Source organism: Glandiceps talaboti, chromosome 19 (assembly GCF_964340395.1).
Source record: "Glandiceps talaboti chromosome 19, keGlaTala1.1, whole genome shotgun sequence".
Lineage (NCBI taxonomy): Eukaryota > Metazoa > Hemichordata > Enteropneusta > Spengelidae > Glandiceps > Glandiceps talaboti.
The window spans coordinates 4,539,768-4,557,526 of NC_135567.1; the positions used below are offsets into that span (position 1 = coordinate 4,539,768).

General features: G+C 36.2%; 1 protein-coding gene across 1 annotated transcript; it reads left to right on the forward strand.

Moving 5' to 3' along the window:
* The first annotated feature begins 2,254 nt into the window (after positions 1–2,254).
* Positions 2,255–15,316, forward strand: LOC144450372 (uncharacterized). The gene is made up of 8 exons (XM_078140975.1): positions 2,255–2,259; positions 3,559–3,972; positions 5,841–6,086; positions 6,423–6,494; positions 10,296–10,506; positions 13,205–13,370; positions 13,776–13,892; positions 14,358–15,316. The coding sequence occupies exons 1-8, from the start codon at positions 2,255–2,257 to the stop codon at positions 14,432–14,434; spliced, it is 1,308 nt and encodes a 435-aa protein (XP_077997101.1). The 3' UTR covers positions 14,435–15,316.
* Positions 15,317–17,759: the final 2,443 nt, after the last annotated feature.

Sequence of the window (17,759 nt, forward strand, 5' to 3'; positions counted from 1 at the left end):
CGCATTTACCCCTTTGCTTAACACATGATTATGAGGGTAGGGGTAACACATCACACGGTATTAAGCTTCCCAATTGAGAACCCCTGGGACTAGAGTAAAACTTTGACCTGTTTCAGATACCTCTAATCCTCCTCTATCCCACAATGCATTTGGTGATTGGATCAAATAAGACGATACAGGAAGCAAAAAGCAAATGTATACCAGTGAAAAAACCCAAATCATGAATTTCACGGTGACTATCACAACCATTCCCTTTTTCACTACCAATTTTGAATACTTAGGACTACAACCAAAGTAACTATCGCTTGTACTGATAGCTTGACATGTCTACAAATTAAAATGGACGACCAGAGGTCAAAGGTCATACAGTTCCAGTACGAACTACAAAATTATTATCTGAAGTCATGAGTACGTACCACCAGACGTAATGGTGGTACAACCAAGTTACAACTGATTTTAGATACCTTGACCTGTCCACTATCTACAACTAAAGTCATAGGTCAAATATTAACAAAATGGCGACTGTCCAAAGAAAGCATACATTCACTCATATAAGTGGTTTTTAGTGAACAATTCCCTTATTTTGGGCGGATCCCATCTCACAACCCCTGAAGCTAGGACCAAAGTGAAATTGTTTTTGGAAACATTGACATGTCTACTATTACCAATGAACGCCATTTAGTGAAATTCCAATTCTTAAAGAAATGGTATTTTTTTTAAATAAGTATGTTTTTACCCTATGGCAATATTCGTACTTGTAGAATTTTGGGTTTGCAAAATATACCCTAACTTTAGAAGGGCACTCATGGTAGTGTATCATGACATAATTTGAGATCAGGTCAGGTATTTCAAAGTTCATGACCACATATTTCCTATCACACTACACATATAGTAGGTGACAGTATAGGCCAAAGATTTGACCCCAAAATGTTAACTAATATTGCCATGTTGGGTCATGTGAGGGTCATGAAGTCAAAGTTCATTAAGTGATAGGCCAAAGGTACCAATTTGGTTTCAAAGGTCAGAGGTCAAAATTGGATAGCACATATCTTTGCATAGGTATATGCCATTGACACAACGCAAAGGTCAAAGGTCACATCAAGGTCATGAACCTGTAACCTGAAACTCATGGTAGTGTATTTTAACATCACTCGCGGTCAGGTCAGGTATGTCAAAGTTCACGGCCACATTGGTGAATTATATATGCCTAAGATTTGACCCCAAAATGTTAACTATATGGCCATGTTGGGTCATGTAGGGATCTTGAGGTCAAAGTTCATTAAGTGCTGGGTCACAGGTACCAATTTGGGTTCAGAGGTCATAGTTAGATGGTACATACATATGCATAGGTATATGCCATTGACACAACACAAAGGTCAAATCAAGGTCATGACCCTATAGGGCACTCATGGTAGTGTATCAAGACATCATTTGAGGTCAGGTCAGGTATGTCAAAGTTCATGACCACATATGTCCTATTACACTACACATATAGTAGATGACAGTATAGACCAAAGATTTGACCTCAAAATGTTAACTAATGTGGCCATGTTGGGTAATGTAGGGGTCATGAGGTCAAAGGTCATTAAGTGCTGGGTCAAAGGTATCTAACCCTAACCCTAACATAAGTTCAACTGAGTGATAGCCAATTTGCTATGTAAAGTTGTCAAATTAACTATTACATGGTTTTCTATGGGGGTCAAAGGTCATCCATGTATGCATTGTTTTGGAATTTTATGTAATTTTTTGTGTTTGGTTACTCATATAACATATATCTAAATGTAAGAGAAGTTGAAAGAATGTAGGTCTACCAGAATTATGATTTTAGAATTTAGCTGCAAAATTTAAATGTTTAACATGTGTTTTTACATAGGAAACTATGAATAATTTTTAAAATGAGGAAAATCATAAAATATCATGCACTTTTTTATATTTTATTACTTATATGGGGTGACATGACTCACTCTAAAAGTTTAATGTTCAAATGTTTTTAGGAAATATGTTTTCTGGGGATTAAAATTGGAAAAATTACATATACATTGCTGTCTATGGGAACCTATTAATGCTCACCTATACAATGTATTTATTTTTTAATTAGATGGATATAATTCAATTGAAGGTGATATTCCAATAGAGCACATAATGTTATACTTAGATATCTTGTTCTTTTATTTTCAAGTACTCTACAGTTTTTTTTAGGAATTTATTTAATTATTTGTATTTGAAGCATTTACCCTATGCTTAACACATGATTATGGGGTAGGGGTAAGACATCACACAGTATTAAGCTTTCCAATTGAGAACCCCTGGGACTAGAGTAAAACTTTGACCTGTTTCAGATACCTCTAATCCTCCTCTATCCCACAATGCATTTGGTGATTGGATCAAAGAAGACGATACAGGAAGCAAAAAGCAAATGTATACCAGTGAAAAAAACCCAAATCATGAATTTCACGGTGACTATCACAACCATTCAACCATATCATGCACTTTTTTATATTTGATTACTTATATTGGATTTGCAACCAATGAACTGCATTTGGTGATTGGATCGAATAAGACGATACAGGAAGCAAAAAGCAAGTAACTTCATCTGCGAGAAACATTGGTGTCATATTTGATGACAATTATACATTTCAACAACACATAATTACCACCTGCCGCACCATTCACTTCCTCCTTCGTAAAATTGGACACATCAGGAAATACCTCTCTCAGGATTCTTGTGCCACCCTCGTCCATGCTGTCATATCATCGAAGCTAGACTATTGTAATTCCTTACTATATGGTCTGCCTGACGTTCACTTACAGCGCTTACAACGTGCCCAAAATACGGCAGCTAGGATTATTACGCGCACCAGGAAATTCGAACACATAACCCCTATTCTAAAACAACTTCATTGGCTTCCAGTATCTCATCGTATTGTTTTCAAACTTCTGCTCTTCACTTATAAAGCCCTAAATGGAATATCTCCACAATATCTCAAGAACTTAATTACACCTCGTTCTTCATTACGCACTCTTCGTTCATCGGATAAATGCCTTCTGCATACACCCAAATGGAATCTGGTTTCCTATGGTCGCCGCTCCTTCTCTTCAGCAGCTCCTGAACTTTGGAACTCTCTACCCCTGGACATTAAAACCTCTCCCAATGTTAACATTTTCAAAAGGCGCTTGAAAACCCACATATTTCAGAGAGCCTTTTCATCTCCTTTATAACTCTAAGCGCCACTGAACATTGTTTTCTTTGGATATTTGGCGCTATATAAATTTATTAGATAGATAGATAGAATCTGTCTCTGTCTGTCTGCTTGTCAATCTGTCTCTGTCTGTCTGCTTGTCAATCTGTCTGTTTGTGTCTGTGTCTGTCGGTCTGTCCTTGATATATATTTTTAAACACATAACAATCCATGTATGTATGTATGTATGTATGTATGTATGTATGTATGTATGTGTGGGTGGATTAGTTTAAACAAATGTATATGCCAACACAAACCAACAAATAAAAATAACGATAACAAATAACAGCAAATAACAAATCAAAATTTGCTTTTACAGCAAAGTTGAGGAACGAGAGAAGAGACTACGAACAACCATCAAAGACGTCCTGTACTGCGATGTTCACCAAACGAACCCCGTCGCTCCACAGACCCTGCCTCCATTCGACTGTGTCACATCAGCTTACTGTCTCAAATCCACGTGCAGAACGAAAGAACAATGGATACAGGCTCTACGCAATGTTGGATGTCTACTGAAAAATGGCGGGACGCTGGTACAACTAGCTCTGCCCCTACGGTATTATATCGTTGATGGTAAGAAGTATGATGGATTTGCTGCTGACAAGGACTTCTTTAAGTCAGCGATGGTCGATGCTGGATTTACTAATATTGACATACAATTTATGAATAATAGTGTTGACACGTCGACAGAAATTGACTACGATTTTGCATTCTTTGCAAAAGCAACGAAAAAGTAATATGCACGTGACTAGTAGTGAAGATATAATAAGAATAACAACAAAAATAGCATCACCACCACCACCACCACCACCACCACCACCACCACCACCACCACAACAACAACAACAACAACAACAACAACAACAACAATTATAGTTATCAAGAACATGACTACCACAAAACCAATTTAACAATAATGTAACAATACATAATTGTTTTCTTTGGAATCTTGTTCATGGAATTGAAGATTATGTCGATTAAGAATAAACGGTGTGAAGAAACCGACTTTGTCTTTATGAATTGGATCTTAGATACAAATCTAAAATGATAATGTCTCGGCCAGCCCACAGGGAAAAGGACAAATAATCAATTTTTGTTCTGACGATTTACCAGATTTCTATTATTATTTTCTCTATATTTCAAATAAAGTTTTAATTATTGTTTTCCCCTCAGTTTTTTCCCCCCATTTCCTACTTGTTATGAATGTCTTATCAAACTTTATAAGCTTTGCATTAATTAGCAGAATGCTAATCCGAGAACAAACTCACGTTCTAATTGCCCAATTAACACATTGCATTGGAAGTGTAAACAACTACTGATCCGACTAATGGCAGTAAATGGAGAACTTTCCGTGTACTGCCAGTTTGACCTGCTGTGAACTCGCGGTGGTCACGTAACCATGTAATAGTTGATGGAACTATTCCCCTAGAGAAATAGTCATTCTAATTTCCTATCATGTGACTGATTCTAGCGAATCATGCCACAGCATTATCACTAGGTATATATATATATATATATATATATATATATATATATATATATATATATATATATATATATATATATATATATATATGTATATATATATATTGAGAGTAGAAGAAACTCAGCATATATTTTTTTTCTGGTGATGGGCAATATATCCTCATGCGGGCTTCTCATTTTTTTCTTTACATTTTCTGAATAGTACATGTAACAATACAATGTATACATTTGAGTCTATTCCAAATTATATAATATCTTATACAGGGGTTCAGCTGAATTAAGAAAGCCATACAGACAGCTTTCACGCCTGGTAGGGTATCTTATATGTATATATGTAATATTTTATGCACAAAGTTATTGTTATTATTGTTATCATTATTATTATTATTATTACTATTATTATTATTATTATTATTATTATTATTATTATTATTATTATTATTATTATTATTATTATTATTATTATTCCAAAGAGAATGCAGTTCAAATAGGAAGAAATTAAAAGAACCAAAAATATCTCTGAATTATCATCGTTGGTATTGCAAAATTAAGAACTGGCTAGAAAATCAGACATCATGAAATGCTGCAGATATAACACAAAAAAATCAAGGGTGAAAATTTGCGTTTATTTAAGGATATGTGTGGTTGAAGAAATTTCACATTCCTTTGCATTTCAAACAGATCTGGAGGACTTTAACCCTTACAGTTCATATCCCGTATATATCCATTCCTAATTTTGAATGGAGGACTTTAACCCTTACAGTTCATATCCCGTATATATCCATTCCTAATTTTGAATGGAGGACTTTAACCCTTACAGTTCACATCCCGTATATATCCATTCCTAATTTTGAATTTCTCACCATTTTTATGCCTTACATGTTTTCATTTATTTCAAATTTCAATGGAAATATTGACTTTGGCAACTTTTATCCGGTCCAGTCTACAACTTTTGTTCAAATATTTTTTTGTAGGAGCAAATCCTATCAAGGATTTGCTCCAACAAAAATATTTGAACAAAAGTTGTAGTCCAGGATCAGCACCATAATCCAGCACTGTAAGGGTTAATATGTGCAAAGAGCATCATTACCTCATACTGATTTTTTTAATTTGCAGCGAAAAAACAAGGCCACCGGTACCTTCCTGGGGGAAAGGCAGCAGTGCCAACAGTAACAGCAATGGAAGGACTCCTTCACCAAGTCCTGGGTGTTCCCGGTCAATGCCTCCCCTCCCTCCAAGTTTTGGAAAAGAAAGAGCAAACTCGAACAAAGAGGTGACCAACAGTACCAGCAACATCTGCAATGGAAGGTCTCCACCACCAACTCCTGGGTCTTCCAGGTCACTGTCTCCCCTCCCTCCAAGGTATGGAAAGGAAAACAAAGCTAATAACATATATTGTCAGCAAGTCTTGAATGAAACTGCATCATTGTAGCAAACAAGTATCATGTGTGTGCACCATCTTTATGCTTGGCCACTTATGTCTGTATATTTGTCCATAATATTGTTAGTATTTCGCACACCCATAGGGATATTATATTTCTTTGATAGAGGTTTTAGACCAAGGTTATTTTTTCTAAGAGTGTAACACAGTCTGTCAATTTTGCATACAGTTGAATGACTATTACTTGTATATGAACAGAAATGTCTTATGAAAAAAAAATCCTACAACTAAACAATTAAAAAACTTTCAATTGACAGGACTCTTGATATGGATGAGAGGCTGAATGATGGTTTTGGACAAGATCAATATCCAACAGATTCAACAGAAAGGTAAGTAAGATTACAATTATTAGTTACATTTAATACTTACTATGTATAAATACTGCAACAATATGATGTTTATGCATTTAGGTGGTGGGTATCTTTTAGCTCAGTATAATAAAACTCCATCAATAATTTATCATTTCTCTTCTTCTTTTTTTTTTAATTTTTATTTATTTTCAGTACACAACACAAAAAGTACAGCACAAAGAAAAGAATACACATCACAGGAAAAGTAATCACCCTACACTTCAAAAATATTATGAAAATTGTCCGATTTCTTCAAATGTTTTTGTAATTTATCAGTTGATATAGCTATTTGTTTTCGATATTGAAAATTTGTTTAACATATAACCTAAAAACAGAAATATGAGGTAGCTTATCAGAATATTTACACCTAAATATAAAATATCGACCTAATAAGTAAAGAAATTTGTAAGTATGTCAGCATCTTTTTGGGGATCACCCAGAATACAATATATGGCATTGATAGGCAAATATTTTTTCGTTATCGAGTGAAACCATTCTTTTAGAGACTTCCAAAATGAAGCAACATAACGACAATCCCAAAAGAAATGAAAATAATCTTCTTCAGTTTCTTTGCAAAATGAACACACAGAGGAACCAGTCAGCCCCCAAGAGAATAACAACTTATTCACCGGCAAAATCTTCATTATCAATCGATATTGAAAACTACGCAGCTTAGTGCAAATTGTTATTTTGTATAACATTATAAATAAATTGTTCAAAGGAAAAATTTCATCTAATATGTCATGCCAATAGCAAACAATATGTACAGGGATATCATCTGGAGTTTGTGTGTACAAAAAATATTTGTATATATCTCTGTTAATTAGCCCCCCCTCGGACAAAGTCCGACGGGGGCTACTACGTTGGGTCCCGTCCGTCCGTGTGTGTGTGCGTGCGTGCTTCCGTCCATGTGCAGCCATATCTTTAATATGAATAAGGCAATTTCAACCAAACCAGGTACAAATGTCAGATACTATAGTCCGCATATGCACGTCACTTCATTTCACAATGGTCGCGACAACAGCGAAATGACAGCCATATTTGTCAGAAATATTCACATTTTGCCTATTAACACTTGAAGCCTAACAGATACAGACCCCATTCATATGTCTTCACCCATTTTATCAATGATGACATTTCTAATGACACATTGACCTTTGACCTTGACCCTTATCTCCAAGGTCAAATAGCCATAGTATTGCCTAAGTACATATGCATAAGGCAATTTCAACCAAACCATGCAGGTACAGATGTCAGATGCTGTAATCTGCATATGCACGTCACTTTATTTCACAATGGTCGCGACAACATCGAAATGGCACCCATATTTTCGAGATGAAGCTACGATCAGACCAACTACAGAGAGATGCGCACAGCTTGAGGCTTAACAGATACAGACCCAGACCCCATTCATCTTTCTTCACCCATGTTATGAATGATGACCTTTCTAATGACACATTGAATTTTGACTTTGACCTTCATCTTCAACGTCAAAAAACCACAGACTTGTCCAAGTGTACGTGTACACATGTATATCGCTATGCAGATCTCATATTGTTATAGCAAACTTATTCTATCAATTATCTTTGCTCCTCTCTTTTAACACTCACACACACATATCATACTTGTGTTTTCTATACATCATTCCTCATGCATTACAATTTGCATGCAACTAAATTTCAAAGTACTCTAACATTTAAATCTGTAACTTTATTTCATGTTCAAACAATACCTTCCATTCCAATAGTAGCAACAAGATCCCTTCTTGCTACTACAGCAAATTGTTTTTGAGGGTGGCTATGTCTTTGACAAAGACTTGTTTTCTCAAGCGTTAGGCACTTTCTATTACGAAAAACAGGTGTACATACCAATAATTTTCCACCATTGTCTCTTTTAAATAATTGTTTCCATGGTAAGGGTATAGCTGATATTAATTGATTATATTCAATTTGAGTACAAATAATGCCATAGATTCTAGAAAAATTCTCATATGAATACAGCTTCCCATCAGTGTCTAAAATATCATTGATAAAAACAACACCATTAGTCAAAAAATTCTTCCACAAAATAGGACTATCGTGAACTCTTATATAAGAATTGTTACAAATCAATTGACAACAAATGTCTCTAAAGTTATTAACAGATGTATGATTATATTGCAGCCATGATAAAATAATTTCCTTTAAAAAAACTGAGTGGACACGGTTAAGGGTATTATAGTCTTGGCTGTCAAGATTAGCATACTTTAAAAAGGGGTCTCCCATCTCATCAAGAATTGAGTTATACCATTTACTACAAAATAAACTATCATTTTTTATAATTCTAAGGAACCATGAAGCTTTCAAAGATTTATTAAAAACTTCAAGGTTAGTCAGATTAAGACCGCCATTTTCGTACTCTTTATATATACTATTTCTCCTTATCCATTCTCGCTTACCTTCCCAAAGAAATTTAAAAACCAAGGAGTTGTAATCTTTAAAAAAATTAAGCGTTGGAGATGGAAGAGACAAACAAATATGTAAACTGTGAAATAACCAAAGATTTTATGAAAGACACTTTCTCGTATAGGGTTAGACCCCGGCCCTGCCATGGCTGCAATATTTTCCTCGCCTTTTCAAGCCGAGAGTAAAAATTTACATCGATTAAATGTGATAAATCAACAGGGATATGTACACCCAAGACATCTACTGCCCCATCAGTCCATTCTAGGGGATGTGTTGTATTTATTTTGAAATTACTATACTTTAATGAACCAACACGCAATACTTTACACTTTTTATAATTAGGCTTTAGCCCTGAGATCGAAGAAAACTTGTCTAGAATATCAATCAAAGCATTAAATGAACCAAGTGTAGGTTGAATAGGAAAATTAGTATCATAAGCATATTGAGAAATTTTATTCTCAACTGGTCCAGTAACCAACCCCTTACCATTTCTCTTTACAAATTTGCTATTGCAAAACTATCTGCCACATTACAGGGAGCTCTTGAGGCACAAACAAGGTCTGCAGCTGCAAAAAGGTTTAACATTAAGAAAAGATAATGAAAGACCAGACTAATTTCATCCTTTGTGTATTGTCCTGGCCCATCCCTTCATAAATCTGCTGCCTCAAGACTTTTATTTGGAGTTTTCAATGTAAAGAATATGACAGAACCCCACAGCCTCCAAGTGGCAGGCAGGCCAGATCGAAATTATTTTCACGAGTGAAGAAACCACATCACTCGTGAAAATAATTTCGATCTGGCCTGCCACTGCCCCCAAAACTGTGTCTGGGATTTTGTTTTACTGACCTGGTTGATAAGCTATGATAAAAACAAGTTTGTTTACATTGGGTGTCTGGACTTAAATGATGTACAGTAAAAACGGAGAGTGTAAACAAAAATCAGAGACACGGTTTTTTGGGCCTGGGCAGCATGAATTGAGTGGTATATGTTTCATTTTCAGGTGCTCTCTGTATTGTGTAAATAAAAGATGATAAGATATTCGACCACCTTTGATTTTCTCCCATTCACACTGACCACTTTCACTTTTTAAATTAAACATATTCAATACAGAAGTGAATAGAGGAGATCCAAAGCTTCAAGATAATATATAGTTTATTGGGTATAACATGTTTTTATTTTCAACTGAACCATAACAGTCTGCAGTTCTTATTAGTTGTAGTCTACATGTATATCCTTAATAACCTTTAACAAGGCTAAGTGATCTTTTATGGCCGTAGATGATATAACCTGATATATTTTGATTAAGGTGGTGTAACTTAAAATATTTTCCTTGTAGAACTTTGAAAACAGTACTGCTGGTGCTCAGTGAGATTAGGCAGCAGGTCAAGCAGAATACTCTGCTGCTAAAGTCCCTTAAGGTGAGGCAGCAGCAACAGGTCAATGTAGACATTGACATCAGTGAGGACTTCCGTCTTCCGATGGAATCAGAAGCCGATGTGACTGCTGTGGAGGAGACCCTCCAAGATAAAGAAAAATCAAAGCGACTAGTAAGTTGATGCATTTGAACATTTTGGATCATTTAGTTTTCAGGGATAATTTTCAGAAACAGATTTACAGCTTAAGTTAGAATGGAGATAAAAATATTAGATATTGCGTTACTGTCTTAATGCTCTTAATGCAAGAGCATAGGTTATTGAATGTATTAGCAGGGCAGAAATCAATCTGATTAAAATCCGATGTGGTGAAAGCGGCTAGATGTACTTATTTACCTCTATTCATCGTGTTGTGTCGTTTGTTTTGTTCGGAGTGATCGCCGCCTTCAAATCCCTAGTGATCCAGACTGGCTATCACTATAATTAAAGGACTCCTGAATTCCTTTCAGAAGGTTTTTTAAGTGATATACTAGGTATGTATCTTGGTTAAGGGTTCCAGGTATTGTACTTAGGATCATTGTGCTTAACTTTAAGAAGACTGCTTTCTGTGTTGTTGCCACATACTATGTGCATCTAAATTATTATCATGTAACCATTATTGGAATTCCCATAATTGGTGGAAGCCATGGTTCTTGGGCGTGGGATATCATAGAATTTTATCTGCACTGGCAAAAGTGTGTGTGGTATGTGTGCTTATCTGTCATACCAAGTAATGTAAATATTTCCCCTTTTATACCTGCTGTGCTTTGCAGTGTTTATCAAGTTAACTATAGATATCTTGCTTTGGTGGTAGGTGTATACTACGTTCACACTTAGGCAGTTAAACCGGTGTCGGGCCTACTTAACTTTAAGTCAACTTAAACATTTCTAATGTGAACGCACTATGTCAGCCCAGGGCCGACTTAATTTAGTCCCAGACAAAGGGTGGGTTTAGGCCCGGTCTCAAACCGACTTAAAGTTAAGTCGACATAACATAAGTTGAGTGTGCATGGTTAACCTGACCTAAACCCAACTTAAAAGTCATTCCAAGTTGCTAAAGCAACCTCTTCCCACCAGACCCTGCTGCATTGTCAACTCGAAAGGGTGCGATTCACTGTTATGGTTGAAGGCACGTTCATGAACATCCACAAGGTTATGTGTTTGTTTCAACTGTTCTCCTCCTTTGTCGTTGATATCGCGCTCGTCTTGACCTGTTTAATGTAATCTGTCCGTCATTTTCTTCACTGAAGTTTCTGAATCTAGCGAAATGACCTGTTTAACAGAGTTCGACCTTCTTGAGTGTAAAAAGCGTAAAAATAAAAGAAAGAGAGAGAACAACCTTGCTTGTGGTTGTCCGACGGCCGCCATTACGTTGGAATGAGGGTGCTATGACTTTGGAATGTTAGGTCGGGTCAAACGCAAAAACCTTTCATGAATGTAAGTCGAGTCGTAACATTTTTTGGCTTATCAGGCTAATCCTTATGTCGGCCCTGGGCCACTTTTGGATTTGAGTGTGAACGTAGTCGTACTCTGGGTTTTTGTTTTTTACTTATACCTCGTTCACACTCAAAACCAAAGTGGCCCAGGGCCGACATAAGGATTAATCTGTTAAGCCAAAACAAATCACGGCTTGGAGTTAGTTCGGGTTCATACACGAAAGGTGGTAAGGCTTTTGATCCAAAGCCAAAGTGCCCTCACTCCACTCAAACCATCAAACAAGCCATATTCTCTCTCTTTCTACCATTCCTACATTTGTTGCTCAAGAAGGTTGAACTTTGTAAACCAGGGCCATTTTAATAAACTTAGAAACTCAAGTGAAGAAAATAATGAACAAATTATACAGAATAGATCAAGACGACCAGGGAGAACAGTCGAAAAGAACACATACTTAATATCGATGTTCATGAAAGTGCCCTTTGGAGTGGACAACACCGTAGGGTATGGTAGGAAGGGGTTACTTTAGGGACGTAGAAATTGAATGATACAGAATGGATTGTGTGCGTGTTCAGTGCTTCTATGCTGAAGTCAAACACCGAGGACGTCCTAAAGTCGGTTGAACCATTCACATTCAAAATAGTTTATGTCGGCTTATCTTTTACCCCAGCCCTAAACCCCCCCCCCTCTTGTCTGGGACTAAATTAAGTATATATATTTATATATATAAAATTTTTGTTGATTTATATATTTATTTTTATAGCAGTACGGTGATAAAGAGGTCCATTCATTTATTCAAAAAATGCAAGACAATATATATATATATATATATATATATATATATATATATATATATATATATATAACTCGGTGAGTATCAAACTGCTAAGACAGTGCTCTATACCGCAGTGGCAGAGCGTAATAGTTTTGGTAGTACTGGAACTCTTTCTTGGATGTAACTCGGAGTTTCACGCATGGTGCGATCATCAGACACTCTGAGTGTCTGATGATCGCACCATGCGTGAAACTCCGAGTTACATCCAAGAAAGAGTTCCAGTACTACCAAAACTATATATATATATATATATATATATATATATATATATATATATATATATATATATATATATATATATATATATATTGTCTTGCATTTTTTGAATAAATGAATGGACCTCTTTATCACCGTACTGCTATAAAAATAAATATATAAATCAACAAATAAATGAAAAAAAATTATATACTGGGGTATTTCCAACATAAAACTTAACCCTGCAATGTTATGATAACATGGTTAAAGTCTTCTGCAACCCTGCAGTGTTATGATAACATGATAACATGGTTAAAGTCTTCTGCTACTTATATGTTTCCTGTACACTCTTTCAATTATATATTCCAGGTACGCCATCTCAGTACCTTGGGAGGTGTTTCTTCCAAGGATGTGGTGGAGAGGATAATGGTGGCCATGTTCTCTCAATCATTATCCACGATCTACAACTGGCTGGGAAAAGGGAAACTAAAAAAACATGCCCTTTCACAACTGAGTATTGCAACAATTATCAAAGGTAATTTCTCAATTAAGATTTTGCATGTATCCTAACAGAGGGATAATGTCTCTGCAAGGCGAATTCTGTATTATTATTTATTTTTCACAGTGCTGCTCACATTGATATTCAGTTTTACTTTATTAGTTTATTAACCAAGGTAATGAAATGAGTATACCAGAGTAATGCAGTACATTATAAATAATCCTAATTAACCCCAGGATTGTAAGAGGCACAAGTGATGGACTTCTATATTCTCTCATGGTGCCAAATAATTTGACAAAAGCTTTTAGAGTGATATTCATAAAAATTATACCATCCAAATTATGATATGTCTCAAAAAAGTGGCACTGGCCAGGGATCAAATAAATAATAAAAAAAAAATCAGTAATGAATCGAAATCTCATGCAACATTTGCCATTCCAGATGCAGCCAAACAGTCTAATGTAAAGGAGGCTGACTGTGAGGCAGCCATCAAGAACTGGCTGAAGTATGCCAGCGACCGGGATGGGGGTCGAAAAAAGAGGGCAGAAAAGCAAAAAGGTACAATTATAGTGTCATATCAAATATTCATGACCTCAGTGAACTAAATCAAGATCACAGATGTCAGCCTGACTTCAAAATACTCATTTCTTTATGGTGCATATATATTTTTCCAATCAGTTGACTTGTTACTTTGTAAGTTGTAACTGTGAAAGAGGAAGTGTGTTGAAACCAGCCTCCAAAATGTTGTCCCTGCTTTCAGGAAATTCATGTTTTACTATTGAAACTATAATTGAAGGTCTCGTGAAGTGTTTGACATAGAAACATTTAATTTTTACCTTGTCAGCCATGAAGATATACTGTAACAGTTAAAAATATTGGTAATAATTTTATCTTTTTTCAGTATCTGGCAGTTTACTTGTGTAAATGACTTAATTTTGACTCACATGCTGGAGTCTGAGAAAACACCTATGATTTAAAATCAACAAAACATGACTGCCTAAAATTTTACTTCTTTATTTGCAGAAAGAGATAGAGAGCAAGCAAGGAAGTTCAAGGCTCTTAACCTGAACCTTGACTCAAGTGATGATGAACAAGAGTGATTTTTAGCACAACTGAACTGAGGTTCAGTAGTGCTATAGGGATGGCAAAGTGTCTGTCTGTCTGTATGTCTGTGTGTGTGTGTAAACAACTTAAAGTCAAAAACTGCTGGACCGATGGCTTTGATATTTGGTGGTCATGTTACTTCTGGTATCTAGTTGGGAAATTGTTCAAATGAAAATGATAGTATCACAGATATGGGTTTTGGGTCAAAAAATGTGATTTTTGGTCAAAAAACTTAAACTCCAAAACTACAAGGCAGATTGGCATGAAATTTGGTGGGGACATTCTTAGGGGTGAGTAAATTAAGATTTGTTCATGACATGATGATTCCCTCAGTAATATGCAAATTAGGGCTAAAAATGTGTCTTTTTGGTCAAAACGCTATAATTCCAAAACTACTCAGCAGATTGGGCTGAAATTTAACAGGGATGCATCTGTGGGTGTATAGACAAAGAAATACTAAGCATACTATGATTTCATGAGTGATATGCAAATTAGGTGGAAAAATGTTCATTTTTGGTCAAAAACTTATATCTCAAAAAGAACTTGGTCAATGAGACTGAAACTTGGGGAGATGTTTCTGAAAGTGTTATTCTTGCAGATTTTCTTCAAAAACATTTGGACAAAATCAAAATGATTGCATCACAGATGTGCATTTTGCATCAACAAATGTGATTCTGGGTGTGAAACTCATGCAAAATGAAAAGTTATAGTTTTATAGATGCAATAAAATCATTAAAATCTTTTATGGGCTACTTCACATGTCAATGTCAATTGCATGAAGATTACCCTCTGTTTAAGGTTGCTTGGAAACACTGTTTTAAAAATACTCTCTATGATTAAACAGGTTCATTCTGTGCTACATATATAATACAGTCTTTGGGGTCAAGAAAGTGTGATTCACCAAATGAACATGTATACCTAGCATGCTCACCATGCGAATAAATATTTTCAAAACAGTATATTGTACAGTTGTGCTACAACACCATTGGTGGTATTTTTAGCATTCAAAGTTGGTGTGAGGAGACATTGTCCATAGGGCAACCATTTTATTATAAATTCTGCCATGTCTACAGCCTTTATTACTTTGAACTCTGTTAGCAAGATGTCATACATTCCACACACAATTACATTTAAGATAAGTTTTAGATATTTCCAAATATTCAAAAAAAGAAAAGAAAAAAAAAGCGGGAACTGTGTAATATCATTACTTGTACACTAGCAATAAATATTTGATAAAATCCAATATTTTGTGTCTTGTTTAGTGTATTTGAATCACATTCAGCCCTGTATGGAATCTCTGATAGATCTGTGGGCAGCTTGCCATTATGCAGTGAAGCACCATTGGGCCAACAGTGGCCCAACGTTGGGCCAACCTTACCACCAATTAGCAATGTTGGGCCAAAGTTGGGCCAACGTTGTGCCTACCTATTTCTTGCCACTGTTGGGCCAACGTTGGGCCAACCTTGCCAGTGTCCAAAGTTGGGCCAACGTTGTGCCAACCTATTTCTTGCCACCAGTGAGCCAACGTTGGGCCGACCTCAATTCCTGACGTTGGCCCAACTGATCTACTTTCGTTGGGCCAACGTTGGCCCACCACAGGTGTGCTATCTGGGAAAGAATCAAATGTCGGTGCCGACGTCCTTCATACGATTGTCGCAGCATTGCGTTGCCTATCGACAAAGTTCAGAGGGAGCTTACCGACACCGTGTACACGGGACCACAACTCCGAAGTGCGGAATGAAAGTGACCCCTCCCGGGGCCCCCACCTCCCGTTAGTACGTCGATCAACGCATGTGTACATCGATGGCATGTTTCGCATACCACACTCTCACCGAGACAAGGGTCTATTGAATGATTGCAGTAATAAACTGTTAGCACGAGGGAAAATAATGACGTCATTTTTTACCTAACACAGATATCGATAAAGAACCATGTGGGTTGTAAATCCATGACATTTTCGAACTCATCGAATTTAGAACGACACGATGTGACGCATGACATATTTATAGAGTGGTACATGGTGATTCGGAAGAAAGAACACGCTTGATTTTTTTTACACGGCTTCAACTATCGCATGCGATCGCATTCTTTATCAAATTGAAATATCGTAGTATGATTATAGTCTAGTAAACATTCACGCACCAAACCAGGGTATTTGGGTATTTGGAAATGACGGACGTCGGAAAGCAAAGACCAATCGCACTCGTGTTGTATGACCGATCGGAGATACGTTGTACGACCAGTCGGAGATACGTTGTACGACCAGGCGCAGACATCATTTTTGAGTTTGTACGAGGCGCACTTCCAAGTCGCAGATACCCTTTTGGAGTACTATTATATACCTGGATATATGGCAGCTATAGCCAAATTTAAGACGCATACTTTATGACCCAATATGCCATTAAAACCCCTGAATATTTCAGATTGCTTTTTACATAGTTAATACACCAATCAGTGTAGTCTGTACTAGTGGTAGTAGATTCAATCTGCCTTTGCTTTGAAATAAAGATACACATTTTAATATGACGCGTATCATATCTATTAATTCCCTATGTATACATTGATATATATGGCAGTTAGCAAAGACGCATACTTTATGACCCATGCAATTAAAACCCCTGAATATTTCAGATTGCTTATTGCATAGTTAATACACCAATAAGTGTAGTCTGTACTAGTGATAGTAGCAAGATTCAATCTGCCTCTGCTTTGAAATAAAGTTACCCATTTTAATATGACGCGTATCATGTATATTCCCTATGTATACATTACTATATATGGCAGCTAGCCAAAGACGCATACTTTATGACCCATGCAATTAAAACCCCAGAATATTTCAGGTTGCTTTTTACACAGTTAATACACCAATAAGTGTAGTCTGTACTAGTGGTAGTAGCAAGATTCAATCTGCCTCTGCTTTGAAATAAAGTTACCCATTTTAATATGACGCGTATCATATCCCTATGTATACATTGTTATATATGGCAGCTAGCCAAAGACGCATACTTTATGACCCTTGCAATTAAAACCCCTGAATATTTCAGGTTGCTTTTTACACAGTTAATACACCAATAAGTGTAGTCTGTACTAGTTGTAGTAGCAAGATTCAATCTGCCTCAGCTTTGAAATAAAAAATACCCATTTTAATATGACGCCTTATATCATGCTTTGCTTATATATGGCAGCCAGCCAAAGAATCATACTTTATGACCCATGCAATTAAAACCCCTTTATATTTCAGGTTGCTTTTTACACAGTTAATACACCAATAAGTGTAGTCTGTACTAGTTGTAGTAGCAAGATTCAATCTGCCTCTGCTTT

Excerpts from the sequence above, each read along its gene's own strand:
- LOC144450372 (XM_078140975.1), top strand. Across the intron at positions 13,371-13,775 it reads TATTGCAACAATTATCAAAG|ATGCAGCCAAACAGTCTAAT; the intron begins GTAATTTCTCAA and ends TTGCCATTCCAG. Across the intron at positions 13,893-14,357 it reads GAGGGCAGAAAAGCAAAAAG|AAAGAGATAGAGAGCAAGCA; the intron begins GTACAATTATAG and ends CTTTATTTGCAG.